This window comes from Nuphar pumila, chromosome 4 (assembly GCF_984573655.1).
Source record: "Nuphar pumila chromosome 4, dmNupPumi1.hap1.1, whole genome shotgun sequence".
Lineage (NCBI taxonomy): Eukaryota > Viridiplantae > Streptophyta > Magnoliopsida > Nymphaeales > Nymphaeaceae > Nuphar > Nuphar pumila.
Genome location: NC_143252.1, coordinates 28,420,976 through 28,433,531, shown reverse-complemented (window position 1 = coordinate 28,433,531; position 12,556 = coordinate 28,420,976). Strand labels below are relative to the sequence as shown.

The 12,556-nt window shown below is 42.5% G+C and overlaps 1 protein-coding gene across 2 annotated transcripts in view; it reads left to right on the top strand.

The window, feature by feature from the left end:
- Positions 1-12,556, top strand: part of LOC149839753 (Major facilitator superfamily protein) — a 113,061-nt gene that overhangs the window by 26,020 nt on the left and 74,485 nt on the right. For both annotated transcript variants that reach the window (XM_090002803.1, XM_090002804.1), the window contains exons 3-5: positions 10,051-10,114; positions 10,211-10,324; positions 10,895-10,939. In XM_090002803.1, the coding sequence (XP_089858929.1) occupies positions 10,051-10,114; positions 10,211-10,324; positions 10,895-10,939 (223 nt within the window). The remainder of the gene's footprint in view (positions 1-10,050; positions 10,115-10,210; positions 10,325-10,894; positions 10,940-12,556) is intronic.

Genomic DNA, 12,556 nt, shown 5'->3' with positions numbered 1-12,556 from the left:
TCTGAAGCTGGCGCCAAAATCGAGATGTGAACCTCGGATCCCGATCTGACACTATCGAACGAGGCACTCCGTGAAGCCTAACAATCTCTTCTACGTAGAGATCGACCAAACTCTCCAAGCTTTGACTGATCCTGATCGGAAGAAAATGAGCACTCTTTGTCAACCGATCCACAATCACCCATATGGCATCTCGTTGTCGTCGGGTCTTAGGCAGCCCTACGATGAAGTCCATTGAGATATCATCCCACTTCCATTCTGGAATCTCAAGAGGCTGCAAAAGTCCACCCGGTCTCTGGTGTTCAATCTTCACTTGTTGGCAAGTAAGACACCGAGATACGAACTTCGCGATGTCCCGTTTCATCCCATTCCACCAGTACGTCCTCTGAAGATCTTTGAACATCTTGGTGGAACCAGGGTGAACGGAATACTTTGACTTGTGAGCTTCACTCATTAGCTCTTCCCGTAACGCTTTTGGAACCCACCATCGGTCCCCGAACATAATGGTTCCGCCCTCCTCCCGGCGAAACTGCGCTTCTGGCTTCTGAGCACTTTCGCACAACTTTTCAAAGTCCGGATCTTCTGATTGGAGTTCCTCAATTCGATCTAAGATCTCTGGTCGGGCCTGCATCCCGGCACAAAGGATGCGTTCGGAGTCGTCAGAAAAAGGTTGCCATTATACGAACTCCTCGACTAGATTCCAACTGCGCCCAATTAAGCTAGCTGCTGTGATTGACGCCTTTCTACTAAGCGCATCAGCCACCACATTCGCCTTACCCGGATGGTAAGCGATGGAGAAGTCGTAATCCTTTAGGAATTCCAACCACCTACGTTGCCTCAAATTCAGGTCCCTCTGGGTGAAGATATACTTGAGGCTCTTGTGGTCAGACATGACCTCAAACGTTTCTCCATAAAGGTAGTGGCGCCAAATCTTCAGCGCGTACACTACTGCCGCTAACTCCAAGTCGTGTGTGGGATAATTCTTCTCATGCACCTTTAGCTGTCGGGAAGCGTATGCTATGACCTTTCCATGTTGCATAAGGACACAACCCAGTCCGGTCCCTGACGCATCACTATATACCACAAAACCACCCGCCCCGGAAGGCAATGTCAACACCGGCGCTGTGGTCAACCGTTTTTTTAACTCTTGGAAACTGTCTTCGAAGCGAGAGGACCATTCGAACTTCACTCCTTTCTGCAACAACCGAGTCATCGGAGCCGCTATACGCGAGAAATCTTGAATGAATCGACGATAATAACCCGCCAATCCCAAGAAACTCCTAATGTCTGTCACCGTCTTCGGTTGTTCCCATGACAAAACGGCTTCCACCTTTGCTGGATCAACCTCTACACCTCTCTCGGATATCACGTGACCAAGAAACATCACCCTATCGATCCAAAACTCACACTTTGAGAATTTAGCATAAAGCTGATGTTCTCTCAGTGTCTGCAGCACGAGTCGCAAATGCTCTCGGTGATCTTCCACACTCTCCGAATATATCAGAATGTCATCTATGAACACGATGACAAAAGAATCCAGCCACAACCTAAAAACCCGGTTCATCAGATCCATAAATGCCGCAGGGGCATTTGTAAGTCCAAATGACATCACTAGAAATTCATAATGCCCATATCTGGACCTGAACGCTGTCTTAGGAATATCTTCGGTTTTAATCCTCAGCTGATGATATCCTGAACGAAGATCGATTTTCGAGAACACCTTGGCCCTTCTTAACTGATCAAACAAATCATCGATCCTAGGCAAAGGGTATTTGTTCTTCACCGTCACTTGATTCAACATGCGGTAGTCAATACAAAGTCGCATTGAACCATCCTTCTTCTTAACAAAGATGACCGGGGCACCCCAAGGGGATACACTCGGTCTAATAAATCCTTTGTCAAGAAGCTCCTGCAACTGCTTTTTCAGTTCCCCTAACTCAGCAGGTGCCATGCGATACGGAGTGCGTGAAACTGGTGCTGTACCAGGCACTAGCTCGATCGAGAACTCAATTTCTCGATGCGGGGGCAAACCCGGCAAATCCTCAGGAAAAACATCCGGGAATTCGCGGACAACGTCTAACTGCTCCAATGATGGCGCCTGACTGTCTTGAGCAGAAACACTGGCCAAGAATACCATGCAACCCTTCTTGTGGTACTTGGAGACCTTCAAAGCTGACACGATCTTCACCCCATCGGTTGGTCTCGTCGAAGGGCACAACAATGCCGATAACTTGGGGTGCTCCAAGATTACCTTCCTGCCTCGACACTGGAGGGTCGCATTATGCTTGGACAACCAGTCCATGCCCAAGATGACATCATAGAATGTCATATCCAAAATGACCAAATCGGCCGACAACTCATGGCCTTCTATCACCACGCCTATGGACGGAAAATACTTCCCGCAGGAAGAGGATGCACCCATAGGTGACATCACATCAAGAGCCCTTTCGAGGCTAGATGGAACCAAATCAAGCAACTTTGCAAACGAAGAGGAAATAAAGCTGTGTGTTGCACCCGAATCAAACATAACACGTGCAAAGTGTTCGGCGACTAAGAATATACCTTCGATCAGATCAGCCTGATCATCCTGGGAGGTTGTTGTCGCTGCGTAGACCCGTCCATTGGTCTTGCGCTGACCCTGCTGCTGTTGAGGCCTCTGCTGCTGTGGTTGTTGCGGCTGTCCACCCGGAACCGCAAGCTTGTTCGGACAGAAGGGGGCAATATGCCCTGGCTGTTGGCACTCGTAGCATACCCCCTTAAACGATGGGCAAAAACCTAATGGATGATTCTTGCCACATCTGCGACATGCCGGTTGGGCCTTCCCTTGTTGCCTCCGCGGCTGAGGTCGGCCCTGTTGCGCGCCCTGCTGTCGCCCGTCCCAGGTCCGCTGCTTCTTCCCGTTCTGCACTCCCCCTCCTGCCGGAGGATTCTTCCTGGTCCCGCCTGAAGAACCTCCTCCGCTGCCACCCTTCTTCTGAAAACCACCTTTGGATCGTTCCCAATCCTCGGTCAATACGGTGGCCGACTCGATCGCCTCGGCCAGGGTAGAAGGACGACCCCCGAGCACACGAGTCCTTAACCCGTCTTTCAGTCCACGCACGAATCTAGCCGCCCGTGCCTTCTCATTCTTGAAGAGGTTTGGGCTATACTTCTCAAGACTCCGGAACTTAGTAGTGTATTCCACTAGACTCATGGTCCCCTGAGTCAGATCGAGGAACCTTTGTTGCATCTGCTCCTCGGCCTAAGGGGGAAAGTAGGCGTCCAGAAACTCCTCCCTGAACGTCTCCCAAGGAATCTCATCCCAATCAGCAAATTTCACCCTTCGCAGGGTGTCCCACCAGTTCATGGCATCGCCCTTTAAGCGGTACGTGCCAAAGGGTGTCTTTCTCTCCTCAGGGACAAGTAAGACGTCAAACACCCGCTCAATCTCCTCGACCCATCTCTCGGCAGCCTCCGGGTCTGCCTTTCCTGAAAAGGAAGGCGGATCCAACTTCAGAAACCTCTCGAACGAAACGCCACCTGCATTGGGAACGATGTTGACCGGAGGGTCACGAGTTGCTGCCTGCATGGCTGCCTATGCAGCTGCCTGTGCAGCCTGTGCGGCTTGGGCCGTTTGTGCAGTTTGTGCCTCCATAGTCTCTGTTAGGGTATGGATGGTCTCCATCATGAAATCTCTTTCCTCCTGCCAGTTCGTGGGAGCATCAGTAGAAGATGAAGCGCCTCTACGGGTATAGTGCGACATCTACAATGCACCACCTTTTCAAAATTAGACTATTATGGACACTACCCCTTTAGGGTTGATTACGTCCAATAATTGTTCACGAAATCATACCAAAACTTATTAAATGCATACCAATAGGATATTAAACTATAATTGCAATCAATCATACAAAGTTCACATACTTTAAGTAAAAGTATTAAATAACCTTACCAGTGAAGGAGACTGCTCTAGAGGACGAGTCACACTTGTCGACGCTTCAGGACAGGGCTCATAAACCAAAGTAAAAATTTTTAATACTCAAAAGATGATCAAAATTGCAAGTCTTTGTGGTGGGCTCTGATACCAAACCTGTAACGACCCCAATCCAGACCCTTTTAAAAATGTGGAAATTTTTTTTTGATGTAAAACCCGAGATTTCTTAATTTAAAATATTTCAATTTTTTTTATTTGGGCCTAGATCCACATTAAGGATCCAGGACCCATAAAAGGGGGGTATTTAGAATTAATTTATTTTGAAATCTTGATTTAAAGGGTAATAATAGATAAATTTTAAATTAGAAAATTTTTCATTTATCTATTATTACCCTTTAAATCAAGATTTCAAAATAAATTAATCCTAAATACCCCCCTTTTATGGGTCCTGGATCCTTAATGTGGATCTAGGCCCAAATAAAAAAAATTTGAAATATTTTAAATTAAGAAATCTCGGGTTTTACATAAAGTCTTCTATTTCACGAGGACTCTTCTTATCTTCGTTATTAAATTTAATTGCATATACTGATGCTGATTAAGGAGGCGATCCCAATAATAGACACTCAACCACTGGTTTTTGTGTGTTTTTAGGTGAATCCTTAATTTCGTGGAGATGCAAAAAGCAGCAGAATGTCTCTTTTTCCTCCACCGAAGCTGAATACAGAGCCATGACAACTACCACTATGGAAGTTGTTTGACTCAGACGATTGTTAGCGGATATGGAAGCTCGAAGCGATGCAAGCTTCAAAAAATGTGCTGTGATAACAAAAGTGCGATCTACATTGCAAGCAACCAGACATTCCACAAGCTCACCAAACACATCGAGATGGACTGTCACTATGTCAGAAAGGAATACTTACATGAAACCATTGATCTGCCATATGTTACATCATAGTATCAATTAACAAACTTCTTCACCAAGCTTCTCGTTGCTCCCAGATTTCACTTCCTCTTAGACAAACTTTCGCTCATTGTATCGTAAGTTTGAGGGGGAGTGCTAAATATAAATTGTATGTAAATTGTAACATATATATAATAATATTATTATATTATATTATTAATATATATATATATATATATATATATATATTTCTTTCTTTTATTTTTTTTAGTATCTAGTTCAATAAGAACTAGATTCTTTATCCAGTCAAGTTCCTAGTTGGAACTTGACTCAGTTGTAGCAGTTGGACTCTAGTCCAACGACTCTTTTTGGGAGAGCTCAAAATGAGCTCTCCTCCCTTCCTCTTCTTTGTATAAATAAGGGTGAACCCCTTCAATGGATGTATCAATGCTTCTTAAGAATTTTGGTTATAAATAAAGATTTATTATTTCATTTTTGTGATATTTCATTTATACCCTTTTATGGGTTTTGTTTGAATTGTTTTTAATAGACACTCTTTTGAGAGATTCAAGTGCTTTTGTGGAAGACCACCATTTTATTACACTAGCAAGTCCAATTTATCAATAAAATTATCATGGATTGTCTTCTCTGTTAGTGCTTTAAGATCCTCACTTACAATGTCTATGAGTAGTGGAGATAGAGGGTCGCTTTGGTGTAAACCTCTACCTAGGACAAAACTATTTTTCCCAAAACGTTGATTGTGAAGACATTTCTTCAAATGAAAATCATGATGAGTCTGAAAATGACAATGTCATTCAAAATGAAATTGAGGTTGAACCCGTTGAAAGTCAGACTCGCTCTATGATAACTCGAGGGATTACTGGAATTTTTAAGCTCAATCCTAAATATGCCAATTTACATCAGTTGTATAAAGCCATTCCCAGGAAACCTAAGAGCATTAGAGAGGCTCTACCTCATCCAGGCTGGAGACTCGCTATGGATGAAGAGATGGAAACTCTAGCTGCCAATGACATATGGGAGTTAGTCTAATGCCAAGCTCAACAATTCCATGATCCACCTTATTCATTTTCTCCCTAAAACTCATCCTAGTCATGCAATAAGCAAAATTCCCATCCTATGTCATACGGATTCAGCCAGCCGGGTGCCGCACCCGCGTCGACGTGATGCAATGCGGGTGCACGTGCGGCACCCGGTGCAGTCAAACCAATCCTATGCGATCAACACACCCAGGGTCATAAATGTCCAATTTTTGGACTTAAAAAAAATCACCCGCTGAAATGGGCTGGGAAGGGGATTAGGGGAAAATATTTTTCCCCCTCCTCCCGACCCTTCTTCTCCGTCTCCAACCCAGCAGCGATTCCGGCGTGACCTTTCCGGCATGAAGATTCCGGCAGGTATATCTCCATTCTCTCTCTCTCAATCTCCTTCAATCTCTCTCCCCTCATCTCTCTCGCTCTTCTTGGCTAAACCCTCTCAGTACCTCTCTCTCTCTCAATCTCTTTCCCCTCGTCTATAGAGTAGGGGCTAAGCCCTATGGAGCCTTGGATATGAATCCCCAAGTTGGCATACCTAACTTGATTTTAACAGAAAAATCTCTTTTGTTCTTTCTAATAATAAGAAAAACCTATTCAGTGTATCAAACTGTAACAAACATGTTCTAAACCAGATAGACCATCTCTTGCTTGGACACTAAGGGGGTGTTTGACTCTGCGTCCCGTGCATTGTGTAGGACGTCGTGGATGCGTGGGATGTTGTTGCAGTCAAACGCAGGATGCGCGAATGTGCTGTTTCACACCTCTGTGCATCTTGTGAAACAGTGTCTTTTTCGTTCCTAAAAAATAGTAACTCGAGACAGTGTGTCCTGGATAAGAACATGTCAGCTTGGACACACAGTTGAACAATCCCTAAAACCCTATGATCTCCCCCTCTTCTTATAACTCCATACTCATTAGACCGTTCCACACGATACCAGGGCAATATTGCGATTTGTGAGAGACCCAAGGGGTTTGGCCATATTGTTTTTTATTTCATTAGTGTTACTGTTAACTGTTAATATATATATATATACCCTCCCGCACCCCCGCACCCAAGTTTTATTAAAGTGCGGCACCGGCACCCGCACCCGCACCCGCACCCACACCTATGTGACATAGCTCCCATCTTACCAAGTCAATTGTTTTAGTCATGTCGATCTTAAAGGAAGGATGCCGGTATCCCACTTTGCCTAAGTTGAGTGCCTCATTTTCTAATATCCCACACTGGTGACTATCATTTGCACCTTACTCTTTGTGGCTGCAATTCGACAATGGGACATGTGGCAGCTAGATGTAAATAATACATTCCTCAATAGTCATTTGGAGGAGGATGTCTATATGCAATTGCCTCTAGGTATGACTGATCATAAGTGGAGAGCGTGCATGCATTGAAGAGTTTTTATGGTCTTAGCAGAACACCATTTAATGGTTGTGCAGTGAAAAATTGTGGTTTAAAGCAAAGTTAACATGATCATCTATGTCACATGGGTGCGGGTGCGGGGATTCGGCACTTCCAAAAAACCCGGGTGCGGGGGTGTGGCAGGGGCAAAAATGTAAATATATATATATATATATCATGTATAGTCTATATGTATGAATGTATGGTAGCTGTTAAGGTCCATGACATTTATGCCCAACTTACTTTTTACCATTTTTTTATCTTATATGGTTGTCCCCAAAGATGAAAGTGATGAGTTGTGGAGCCTGATTCATTGTTTTTGCCATTGCAGGAAGGGGGGTCCGGGGGCTCCCCCCGGCGCGGGTCTCGCTGCGCGGTCAGCGGGCGGGGGTCCAGGGGGGGCCGCTCCTGGCGGGGGGTTATAGGGGGGCAGCGCCCCCCCCCCCCCCCCCCCCAAAGATTTTTTTTTAAATTCTGCAGCCCATTTCATAGGGCAATTTTTAAAAAAAAAAAAATCCAAAAAAATGGACAAAAATGACCCTGGGTGCGGTCAACGCACCCAGGGTCAGGTTGACCGCACCCGGTGCCGCACCCGCACCCGCGTCGAGTTGCGTCGACACGGGTGCGGCACCCTGCTAACCGAATCCCTGTGACATAGATGATCATGTATATTTGTGCCAGATAAGCTTAAAGGTCGTTGTTTGCTTTTGCTCAATATGGATAATATGATCATTGATAATTGCAGGTGTTAAGAATAAACTTGCTTAGTAGTTTAAAATGAAAGATTTAGGAGTTTTGCATTATTTTTTGGGTTTGGAGATTGCTTATTCTTGGGGGGATATTTGCTATTTCAACATAAATATGCAATTAATTTGGTGGCTGATACGAGGATGGCTGATGATGTCAAGCATGTTGATACACCCGTATAAGCCCTTGCAAAGCATTGAGTTGTTGATGGAAAGCTACTTGGCGATCCTACTGTTTATCGTTAGCTAGTTGGTAGCTTGATTTATTTGACTATTTTTAGGCCAGATGTGTATCTAGTTTATGTGTTCAGTCAGTTTATGAGTGCACATTGTTCAGTGCATAGGGCAACAGAGTTGAAGGTTATTTGATATGTTCCTGATACCACGTGTTATGGTCTATTCTTTTCATTAATGTCTTCTCTTGAGCTCACAACTTACTGTGAATAGGACCTTGAGAGATGCGTTGGTAGTTGATGCACTACCATAGAGATTTGTATTTGTCTAGGAAGCTCCTTGATATCATAATGCAGTAAGAGGCAACAAAAGATTGCTTTGTTGACCATAGAAGCATAGCATAAAGCTATGTTTCTAACTATGATGGAGATTGTATAGTTACTTTGGCTTCTTAAAGACATGGGAGTAACCATGAGTTTTATGAGTGCAGAAAGCACATAGATTTGTTGTCATTATGTGAGTGAGCAATATCTCGATGGAATCATTTTATTACCTTATGCTAAGATTGGCTATCATTTTATGAGGGGAATATCTTTGATGCGGTCATTTCTTTACTTTATATTCAATTTATTCACCAGCTTGCCAAGTTCTTTACTACAGCACAATCTGTTGCAAAGTTTCTCACTGTTACTTTCAAACTTATCATAGTTTTCATATCACCATCTCGAGTTTGAGAGGGGGTGGGGTGGGAATAGTGGCATACTCATCATTTTTCTATGTAATATTTACATATTTGTAGTTTAGCACTATTATCGGTGTTTTTGTCTCTAATCACTTCTCATTATAACCCTAATAAAGGACATTCTTATGTATATTTTTGTTTCATTGAATGAGAACACAATACTTTAGCCTCAAATAGACTTTGCTCTTCTCTTTCTCACTCACCTAATCAATTTTGAGAAGGATTAGAATATTAAATGCAACTTACACATATAACCTTGAGTAATCAAATACTGGAAGATATTAAGAAGACACATGATGCAGTAGTTTTACTTTTTTATGAAGAATCTTTTGCAATAGGTCTGGCGACTGTATGAAATGGTCAGGTGGGGAATGGTATAAGCCATGTATTCTGTAGATCCTAGGCACTTTTGTTTGCATGTTCTCTACTTGTAGTTACCTTTCTTTCTTATTTTATTTTAATGTTTTTATGTGGTTGTCCTTCCTCCGCCCATGAGGGCCGTGATTATCTTGTCTTCATAAGGCCAATCCTTTTTGCGTTCATAGATTTTAAATGACTAGATGTGGCTTTTGGCATGCTGATTGGATTAGATTTAGGTTTGTCCCCCTGACAGGGTTTTTGAATGTCTCCCCCCCCCCCCCCCCCCCCCTTCATGCAGATATTTGAATTATTGGGAGTATGTGTCATGAATCCATTTGTACTTTGCATTAAGAGTTTTCTACCCTTCACATCTTGGAAAATAATCAAGAATAATTAAAGCTAAGTGTCAATTAATTTTATATGGTTTTAGGCATAACTTTCTATCCACTGCATCCAAATGGATAAAATGATGCTCCTTATTTATTTACTACCATGTATGCCTAATTGCTAATATATTTGATGAATCCTTGATCAATTGACATGTCTTTAATTCTCATTTAAAAAGCTTCCTAGGGGCATCTGAAGCTTCAGACCTTACTGGGGTATCAATCTCAAAACTATTATCTATTTTCTCAGTAGTGTTTGATGAGACTGTTGTACGAAGTTAAGTGGTATCTTTGGCGGCTCACATGTTTATGAAATATCCAGCATGCTCTTGCCAAGAGAAATTCTTTCTGGACCTAAATGTTTCCTTTGACTATAGGTATACAATGATTCCGGCTTCCATATACCTTGGCTTTGCTGCATCCATTATTTGGGTTGGGCAGGTAATCTCATGCATGCTTGGATCTCACAAGCCTCCTTTCTGACTATCTGTATTTAGCTAATGGAAGTACCTCATGCTTCTCCATTTTTGACATCAGGGAACATACCTCACATCTGCTGCTTGTAGCCATGCAAAAGAGTGCCATTTACATGAAGGAACTATTATTGGGCACTTCAATGGGGAATTTTGGGGGATATTTGCAAGCACACAGGTGTGTTTATGAGTTGTTACATACATTTCTTGGAATTGCAAATTGGTCACTAGATATAATTTTTCATTCCTGTGAATATCCTTTTGGATAGTTATGGCTTGAATACACAGCTTGCATACTGGACATCAAGAGTGTTGGAGTCAGTATCTGCAGATGTTTAGTTACTATGTCACATGGGTGCGGGTGCGGGGGTGCGGCACTTTCAAAAAACCTGGGTGCGGGGGTGCGGCAAAAATATAAAAAATTATATATATATATATATCTATATATATATATATAAAGTCCAAAAGTTGGACATAAATGACCCTGGGTGCGTTGACTGCACCCAGGGTCAGGTTAACCGCATCGGGTGCGGCACCTAGTTGGAGAATCCCTGTGACATATAGAGAATTGGACCAAAATGACCCTAGATGCGTTGACCACACCCAGGGTCGGGTTGACCGCACCCGGTGCCGCACCCGTGTCGAGTCGCGTCGACGCGGGTGCGGCACCCTGCTAGCCGAATCCCTGTGACATAGGTTATATCTTTACACTTGCTACTTACCTGTTTGTGTCAATGTGAATTTGCAGGTCATAGGTAATCTGCTTTCGTTCATGCTTTTGAGAAATGAAAAGGTTAGTAACTACGCTTTGTAAAATATTATGTTTCTGCTTGATTGTCGAATGTGCCCGTAAAATATAACAGTTATGCTGTGTTTGTTATGAAAATTGTATTCCATCATTGCAAGTAAAGAGCTTCTTTTGAGAATTCACACACACACACACACACACATATATATATATTGCATGTTCTTCATGATTATGTAAAAAAGGCTCGCTACCTAAGGGTACAAAGTCATTGTTAAATTTAGAGTTCCAGAATTCCCTGCAGAGAGAAGAGAAGAGAAGACAATAGGGTTTTGGGATGAACACACACGATTCCCAATATGGGAAAATAGTGCCTCTTGTAACTTATATTTGCTTTACAATTAAGATACATCAAAGACAAAAAATACCCTCATTTATATAGAATACAAAGGAGATTAATGAGGAGCATTTAAGGAAATATAATAGAAATACAATAACCACATTAGAAGCACAATTAGGTCTGATGTGATCTGGATCTGGACCGATCCAGATCTAACGTGATCACGCTGGGGTCTGATGTGATCTGGATCCTCACGTTTGGACCTCACGCTAATAGCCTCCCTCAAGTTGTACATGGTTATCAACCATGGACAACTTGTTTCTTAAGTACCAAAATCTATTCTTCGTGAGGCTTTTTGTGAGTAAATCAACAACTTGTTCTTCAGTCCGGACATATCTGGTCTCTATCTCTTGATCTTCTACTTTCTGACGAATAAAATGTTAATCAATTTCAATATGCTTCGTCTTCCCATGATGGATGAGATTTACTGAAATTTTGATAGCACCTTGGTTATCACATAACAATATACAATACTGATTTGGGAATAAGTTCTCCCAAATCATCCAACATATGTCTGATCCAAGTCATTTCAGTAGTGACTGTAGCCATGGAACGATATTCTGCCTTTGTACTGGACCTCACAACAACCTTCTATTTCCTACTACTCCATGAGACCAAATTTCTTCCAAGAAAAACACAATATCCAAAATCCAACCTTCTCTCATCATGATCACCTGCCCAATCAACATCTGAATAAGCCATGACCATTATCGTATCTTCTTGTGTTGCTCTTTTCCTGTAAAGCAAACCAGCTCCAACAGTTCCCTTTAAATATCTTAGAATTCTTTTCACACCCTCCATGTGTGGTAGTCGAGGCTGATGCATGAATTGTGAGAACCAGTTCACAACAAAAACAATATCTAGACGAGTAAACGTAAGATACTGTGGCAGCGCAACTATGCTTCTAAATTGTGTGGGATCATGATATAGTTCTCCTTCATTTGCTCCCAATCTCTGGTGAATAGGAACATGAGTTGCAGCCGATTTACAATCCTTCATGCCCATTTTATTTAAGAGATCCACTGTGTATTTGTGCTGAGTCAGAATAAGAGAGTCATCCTGTCGATCTACCTCTACTCCAAGAAAGTATCTCAACAGACTAACGTCTTTCATTTTGAACCTTTTATTTAAGAATCTCTTCACTTCTTCAACATGTTCATCACAACTACTAGTAACAATTATATCATCAACATAAATGAGTAACACTAATAAGATTGTTACTTTTGTAAATGAAGGGTGAATGATTTAATGGAGACCGAGTAAAA